The sequence below is a fragment of the Schistocerca piceifrons genome, chromosome X (assembly GCF_021461385.2).
Source record: "Schistocerca piceifrons isolate TAMUIC-IGC-003096 chromosome X, iqSchPice1.1, whole genome shotgun sequence".
NCBI classification, from domain to species: Eukaryota; Metazoa; Arthropoda; class Insecta; order Orthoptera; family Acrididae; genus Schistocerca; species Schistocerca piceifrons.
In genome coordinates, this window is record NC_060149.1 from 282,866,429 (window position 1) to 282,875,274 (window position 8,846).

Here is an 8,846-nt window from a genome sequence, read left to right on the forward strand (position 1 = left end):
TGAGACAAAATGGCTGCTCAGATATCCCCAAGTCTAAAATGAACTTTTCTGTGCCAACATAACTGATACAGCTTACAACATTGTCTATACTTTTTGTAGCAGTTTCTGTTACTCTACTGTGTTTGCTAAAATTTAATGCTAGGCTGCTTGTAGATACCAATTCCTTCAAAGAAATGGCAAGTCTGGCATCATCTCTTATACTTATGTTGGAGTGAGCACAAATAGTCTTTTTATACAACTTTTCTGTCTGAAGCCTACTCAACGATGTTTCGATTTGTCAACAAAGTTTCAAATTTGTCTGGAAATGCACATGCAACTGAACAGCCAGTGCTACAGTATAAGCTAATAATTAACATTCCATATTCCACAAATGTTATGCAGCATCTTTGAAATAACAGTTGTTCATTCAAGCCATTAAAATTTTGGCTATAATTTTTATTCTACACAGTTTAAAAGTAGCATACAAAATTTTTGCTGACTGGAAACATTTGTAACATTTCTAGTCACAGATTTCATTAGTTGGCATGGGGTTTCTGACAACATAAGAGCTGAAAAGTTTTCACCCTACTAACTTTACTATTATAAGATGAGAGAAATTCATATTGTTCTATTAATTTGCAAGACCATGATAGCAATAAGTTGATCTTGTAAACATCAATATAACAGTAAACACAGTACTGTGTTAGTAACAGAACAAACAATGCTGCCTCAACAAATCATTTTCACAAAATGAGACATCCGAGCATACTTAACAAGTAAAGTTCCAGGTGACACGTGGGACAAAATTATCATTTACAATTAAGTAATTCCAGATCAGCCAAAGAAATATTATCCAAAAATAATTAAATATATGAATTTGACATATATATATTCAATGTCTATCTAATTACTCACACTATTTGGTTGCAGTTAAACAAAAGTATAGATACCAGATATTTTCTAATTTATTTACCAGAAAGATGCTTTGATCATTATGTAAAATGTGTGACTGGATCAACATTTAGCAATAGTCATAAATTAACTTTGAATATATTTTTAAAAAATTGCACTTATATGAAAACCACATTAGTGACTTCTAATCTGCTTTACCCTTCAAGATTTTTTAAAATTATTTTATTTACCTATTTAAAAAATTAGACCTCTTTTTTAGCATCTTGTTACTTATTTGATAAATATCTATTAACAAATAAAACGGCTCAGTTATATAAGTTTGACACTGTACAGCATGTAAAAGTAAAGAAAAGGAAGCAAGAAACTTTTGTTGACATATAATCTGTCTAACTATAAATAAGTTGTAAGATGCACATGATAATGTAGTTCTGTATTATGTGCATGCAGTTAACTAGAAAAATCATTCCTTATGTATGACACACACAGGAACTGATGAATTAGCTAGTAAAAAATTCATTACGGTTGGTACAGTAACTCCATAGCTTGGTGATGTTATGACAGGAATAAAAATAAGTCATACTTACCATCATTATTTTGTTGTAGCATAATTTCTATTTGATTTTGCTTATACCCAGTATTGTTCTAGCCACCTTTCCACTAAATTAAACCCGTTAAATGACTGTTAAGTTCACCTGGTCTTAAATGATTGAACTACTGCTTACAGATCCAACAGAAGAAGCCTAGTCCAAAATATACCTCACGGATTTATACAACTCAGTAATACTCTGTAGAAGATCTTAAATGAAGCCCACAGGTACTTCCTTCCAAACAAATATTCTCTCTAATCAAAGGCTTTCTTAACAAATGAAGTTAAGGAAATCTTCTACAGTTCTTGTCTATTTTTATTTTCTCCTAATAACCTGTTACCCATCATCCTATTACATTAGACCCATTAGATTACTGTTAAGCTGAACATTTTATGAAATTGTCACTAGTGGATCTAATAGGTGAATTATACCTCAGTGTAAAAAATAAAGTTTGTTTTTCAGTAAAGCAGTGCACATAATTGTAAATAAAACCAGTGAGTATTTCATCTGAAAGTGAAATGTTCAGAAGTTTATAAATGTTATGCTGAACTGATATCAGCTTATTTTACATATCCAAGAACACAAGAAGATTTCCTTAAACTGTGTCTCAGTTGTAGCATGACCTGCTATCTCTGTAAAGTCATTAATAATATTTTGGTTACCAGATTTACTTATCAGGTAGAACGGAAAAAGTTTGATTAAAAGGATACATACTTATGGCTAAACTACAGGTACACATTATGTGCATGAAATTCACACCTGAAAACATTGCAAACCTTTATATATGTTTCTTCAGGGACATCACTATCCAGTATCCAACCCATATACATAATAAGAAGAGATAGTATTTCCTCTAAATTAGTACAACTGCATTCAAGTTGTAATGGGAAATAAAAACTGCTCTTAGACAGATGATCTTATACAGTTTTATTAAAATTGTAAATACAACTGTTGAGGTCAAATTAGTATGCAAATAGTAATTCTGTTGAAGAATTAATGCAAGAAAAAAAGAAATTAAATTTAGCTCTGATGAAGGAAGATAGATTTAAGAAGAATCACAGGTGTTTCAGTACCAAACAGTATGTGTAATTCCAAATACAACACTGAAGCCAAAGATATTAAATCTTATACCATGAGCAGAATGTTCATTTCTTAAGTATTCTTAAAAACAGAATCCAAGATTCTGACACCTCCCAATTTAGCGAGTGCTTTTGCATGGTGTTATTGCCCAATTCTGGTTTCTGTTACTGGTTGTAATGAACAGCATAATTTATCATTCTTCATGTTTGCATTTTCTATTGTAAAAAAGGATACTTAGCTGCTCACTATTTTCAAGCAAAACATGTTTTTGTAATCAAACTTTGAAATATCTTCCTGTGTGTGTTGTACAAAGGAATAACCATTACAGTAAGGTAGGTACCACATACCTGTCAACTTCAAGTAGCTTTGTTTCTGTTTTGCAATAAAATTTTAATACAGTAAAAGCAGAATAAATATTTTTATCGATTGTAAGTAAGCTTGTGTGTACAACGTAATATTCAAACTTCCCTCTTTGTTGGAATCTACCCCTGCCACCTCATCCTTTACTACCTTTCACTTACATTCATAACAAGGCACAGTTGAAATTTCATGAGTCATTTTTAAAGTTGAAAGGAGTAAATAATTTCATTTTACATTTCACAGGAAATATTTTCAATTTTTTGTTTGCTGTATTTGTGAAATTGTAAGTAATGTATAGGTGCAGAGATAATGAAATATGTCTATAATGTAGGCATTAAATCACTCACACAGAGATGCTTCACTTCTACAGTAGGCATACTGTTTTTATCATAAGGTGCTCCATGGGACTTTGTCTTTAATTGTGATGATTTCCCATGTATTTCACAGAAAAGGCTATAGTTAATCATCAATGAGTGAATGTTTAGCTTGATAGCAGAATTTCAGATACAGATGAATTTGCATTTATATATCATGATGAAGCTTATATGAGCAAATATTATTAACTATGAAACTGCTTTGTTGGTATTTTGTGTTTTGTGCTCTATGTTGTCCACTCATTCATTTCTGCCTACTGAATATCGAGTCTAAAATCTGCACATGAGTGAAGACAATTTTCAGTGAAAGATTATTTATTCCCTCTCTCTCTCTCTCTCTCTCTCTCTCTCTCTCTCTCTCTCCTCTCCCTACCCCCCCCCCCCCCCCAAGACCTCCCTCTTGTCACAGAAGAAGAGTGGTGGTAGTTAGGTGAAAAATTTTTTCTTAAAAATATGTTTAAATGATTTATTGACCTTCTTTTTAGAACTCATCTTTTGTAATCATCAACTTCATTGTCATCAGCCCCAAAATAGCAACAACAGTAACAGCAATTATAATTTCAGTTATCATGCAAGTAGTCATATTTTAGTTGCTACCCTACTACAATCATATTTCTATAGCATCTTGGTATAAAAACTGTCAGTCTTTTTGTCATGAAAGTTGTTCCATTGGCTGTAAGAAGCATTTCACTGATGCAGCATATTATGTCTACTGAACAAAGTCATGTTCTGCTTTAAGGACATATGCATGTTGCAGTTCCTCTATTGGCTGTAGGATGGAAAATGTTTCTGCTCAAGCCCCAATATTATTCATGAAATTTCTTCTGTGTAACAGTATTTTTCTCATATAATGGACAAACCACATAGTGTGAGACTGGAACCAGCTGTCTACAGAGAGATGTTATGCTGGCAGTAGTGCACAGAGATTATTGCATAGGACTGAGGCTTGTTTTGACTGTCTTTAAATATCTCATAATTTTTATTTTTATTGCCATTACTGTTAGATTTGAGCTTAATATTATTATGGCATTGTTGAACCTCAGTTATTCTATGGAAGCAAAATGCATTTTGTGTGTAGTTAAAAAAATCCAGCTTGTAGTTGAAAGAAGGATAGTTTGCAAGAACTTAACATTGTAGAAAAATACTTCTTTACTTTTTAGTACTACTTCATTAATTTTCACCAAAGTAGAGTTCACCTAATTTTTTTTTTTTTTTTTTTTTGACCTGCAAGAACTGCAAATCACACATAAAGATATGGAAAGATGTCAAACAAAAGGTGAGATGTACTTTTCTGATAAATTGATGGCAAAGACAATGATACATTCGTTAAACCATTTTTCCAGTACTGAGAAAAAAATTTAACTGGCAATTGGAGATTAAATTTCAGTCATTTTCTTATGCTGTTAGTGGACAAAGTGTATGTGGTGGTTCTATATTGTGTGCCTGTATAGTGTGAGATGATACGAAACCAAAATAAAATCTGTAGAGTGGGAGGCATACTTCAGTTGGTAAAGCATCCTTTAGCAGCTGAGGAGCCGACAATCAGATCTTGATATCTGATTGGTTCTTTACAGTTTTAATTGCGCAGTAATGTTTAGATTAAATACATATGTTAATCATGATGAATAAAGAAAATGATTTCTGTAACACTCAACTTGAGAAGGAAATCAACTTTAATTTATTGTGTTATGGTATCCTGTTTAAGTATTAGCTTCACACCCCTTTGCAAGAAGCTAAATAAGTAAGGTTCCTACATTATGGACCAGAAGAATAGTTTAAAATAACAGGATGACACATTTACTCTTATGTTTTGTAAGTATGCTCTATAAAATTCCTAAGGTGCATTAACAGAATGACTTGACAGACCTTACATTTTCTAACTGAATCTTAGCTTGTGCATTGCTAGCATACTCAAAATAGTTAAAATGCACATTAGCCAACATGCAGATGAAAAATATTCTGGTAAGATATTTCTGTCTGTGCAATAAGCCTCAGAGCCCATCTACTAATATTTGGAGGACTATACTGCAGTTTACAATAAAGTAAACATTTGGTTTAATATTTTCAGTTTTCTGTGACAATTATAGGACAAAGTAAAGGATATTAATAAAGAATAACACAGTTCATTGACATTTCTTGTTCATTATAATAGTGTGTGCATCATGTGTTCTGTTTGTTGTTGCTTTTAGAGTAACTGTTAAATGTTTCTTTTACTATGCTTATTTAATTTGTATGTTGCTTTCCATCATTTCTGAATCACTTATTTGCTCATCTCTTTGTTCTGAAAACTTTATGTATCAGGTCTGTGCTCATTTGTCTTTTTTTCACTAACCTCCCTATAAACCATCTTAAGTTCTCTGGCAATGCCATGAAGTTTTTCTTAATCTGTTTCATTCTTAATTGTTCTTTTCTGTGTCGATGAGCAGTAATTTAAGAAAACCAAAGAGTTTATGGTCAGAAAATTAAACATTTATGCACTTTATCCTCATAAGGTTAAATACAAAGATACTGAAGTAAAAACCGTAAGGGTATAGTAATTTATGCAGTGACTAGAAATGGTCTATAAAATGTGATATTATTAGTTTTCTCTTGTTACCTAGAGCTCTGTTTATGAATACATACATAAATAATAGAAATACATTGAAGAGTGTCCTTGACAAGTGTTATTTACATTTACTCTTCCAGATGTATCTTATGTCTTTTGTGTAACTGACTTACTCATTCCCATGTTAAATCCACTCACATCCCATGTGAGCATCAGCATATACTTTGAGTAATGGAATAAGAAGTCAAGGTAAGAACAGGAGGTATATATGCATTCTGGCACTTCAAAGAATATGTAAAGGAAAACAAAAGTTATTGGTTGGCTAAAATATAGGTGCCAAAACAATGCAGAAAGCTTTATATCAGACTTAACTGTTAGCTACAAATAGTGCTGGCAACAAAATAAAGGATTAATTTTTCAACAAGAAGTAATTTTAGCAGTTAGAATGTTGTATAAAGATAATTAATTTAATCTGTAATGACAGAAAGTGTAAAAGTTCTTGTTTCTGCTTGTGATATATGTCTTCTGTTTTGAACAGATTTGTACAGATGAGTGTCTGTATATAAAGGACATTGTCCATTTCCACTGTATCTTTGAAAGCTACACAAATAAAATGCAATTAGAGAAAACATAAGATTTTGATTAAATTATTGCAGATTTTTATTTGGTGAATGTATGTGTAATACAGTCAGTCTTTTAAATAATTTACATAATTTGTCCAAAAGTCACACATTCTTAATGCCAGCTGTAAGAACTATTTTCATACTTTTTCAAGTGTCCTGATTTTAAGTCTCAAATTTTCATTTACCAGTCAGAAACCTTAATTCGTATATACCTCTGAACAGTCATGTGGCTCTTTCCATATCCAATATTATCCTACCTGTGTTTAGTTACAATTTTCATTTTTTTCAAATTTTTATTAGTGAGGGGAATAGCAAAGACTTGTCCTTCAACTAATTTAGCACTATACCTACTGATGTTTCATAAGTGGTCGCAATACATTTCATTTTTCTTATATTAACTGTGTTTGTTGAAGCAAACTTTTTAAATACAGTAATAAGTTAATCTATGTAATGTGTATGTGAAACAAAGTAAGCATTGTTCTTGAATCTGACACAAATTGTTTCCAAGTCATATGTTGTCATCCTCTGAGGTTAAAACTTCCATAATTTTAACTGCCATCAGACATCTTACAATATAATTATCTGTAAAGTCTTACTTAATTCAGCAGTAAATATAAAATATTTCTGTAGTCTGATGATTAGCAGAAAGTGAACATTTTGTGCTCGTCACATGTGGCACTAAATCATTTGCCTCTGTGCTTTTTGTGTGTGTACAAAATTAGGTTAGAACAGATAAAATAATGCAAATTGAAGATATCACTGCACCTTTAAGGACAACACAAAACACAATGTTGTACACAGTTAATAGAAACCCTGCTGAGGAACATACTCTTTCTCATTAGTTGAAAGAATGATTAAAAGGATTTTTATGCATGTCCCTCCACAACTGCATGTTAATACTAATCAGAACTAACTTTCTCAGTTTAGAAAAAGGCTGAGTTGGGTTGAAAGTTGAATCCTTATATTTCTGTTCGTGTGATTTTATTTTCTCATCTTTTCATTTTTCATAGTATGATGTACCGTCTCTACAGGTTTCTATATCACATTCTAGGATCCTAATTTTCAACATCATAAACAGAAAATAAATGACATGTTAGTTTTTTTCCTCACAATAACTTTAAGTTTCTTGTGGCAGTATGTGGCGGTATCTTTCTCATAAAATGTTGTAGTATTTACAAAAATTTGTTCACAATACCTCATGAATTTATTGTATTAATAATAAATGAAAACTATACTCTGAGAAAAAACAAATAAGAAAGCATTCAGTAGATCACAGTAAACAAGAATCTGTAACGTACAATTAATCTTTTTCGAGAAACTTAACTAAGTTAAGGTAGATGTTGATGCCACTGAATTGTAGCTTGACAATTGAAGTTTTGTTCTCTGATAAATTTGGTTTATTAATAGATTTTGTTTATGAATTAATAAACAAATGGCATGTCCCTTAATCTGTAAATATTTTGCATTAATAAAGAAATTAAATTAAATTTCTTATCTCAGTTATTTAGTTCATTCATTGAGCTGACATAGTCACTGTTAACTATTTCATCTATTAGGTGAATGAGGACTGGTACTTCACAAAGCACAATTCCTGTAGCAGTGAGCATTGAATACAATGTTTAAATGTTTATTTTACATTTCTAATGAAGGCTTAGATGTATACACATAATGAATTTTAGAAAACGTTCTTTTTACATAAACTGTTATGGAAATTATGCTGCCCTTCCGCCCGTTTATTTTTTTATGTTTAGCTAAAACTATTATTCTGATTTTTAAATCTTGAAGTCATTATAATAAAATACTGTTACAATGTATTTGATTTTCTGTTGTTGCAGTCATCTATCTGCTCTGAGATGGCTGCAGAACTAAAATTTGCTCTACGTTGCCGAGGTTCTACTAAACCAGTGCGCAGGAAGAGACATGTTCAGACAGAGGAAGAACATCCTACTCAGTTTATGCCTCTTGGGGCTTATGGACAGTATGATTTTATTGGCAAGGAACTGCTACCTTGATTCTTGGAGAGAACAATTATCACAATATGTTGTAATCAAAACTGAGAATAAAAATCCTTGCTTATTTGACAGAACCATTTAGGGACTCTGTGTCATGTACTTCTTCATGTGAAAATAAGGAACATTTATTTTTAATTGTTGGTAATCTACTAATGATCCATGCAGTTACTGGTGTAATAGATTATATTGCCGACAGTATTATCTTCATTTCTATCTGTTACATTATTGTTTTTTTTTCTTTTTTTTCGGGGGGGGGGGGGGGGGGGAACTGAGATTTTGTTTATGCATCTTTGTTTTACCAAGTTTGTGTACATATTAATCTTTGTTAAGTAATTTTAGTATGTGTGTCTTTTTGAAAACTTTTGTGTTGTAGT

The 8,846-nt window shown here is 31.6% G+C and overlaps 1 protein-coding gene across 2 annotated transcripts in view; it reads left to right on the top strand.

The window, feature by feature from the left end:
• LOC124721774 (glutamate receptor ionotropic, kainate 2) overlaps positions 1 to 8,641 on the top strand; it is a 203,662-nt gene extending 195,021 nt beyond the window's left edge. The window contains exons 18-19 of one of the 2 annotated variants that reach the window (XM_047246885.1): positions 1,616 to 1,705; positions 8,296 to 8,431. In XM_047246885.1, the coding sequence (XP_047102841.1) occupies positions 1,616 to 1,672 (57 nt within the window). In that variant the 3' untranslated portion in view covers positions 1,673 to 1,705; positions 8,296 to 8,431. Of the gene's footprint in view, positions 1 to 1,615; positions 1,706 to 8,295 lie in introns of both variants that reach the window. The other variant, XM_047246884.1, reaches the window with a different exon arrangement.
• The last annotated feature ends 205 nt before the right edge of the window (positions 8,642 to 8,846 follow it).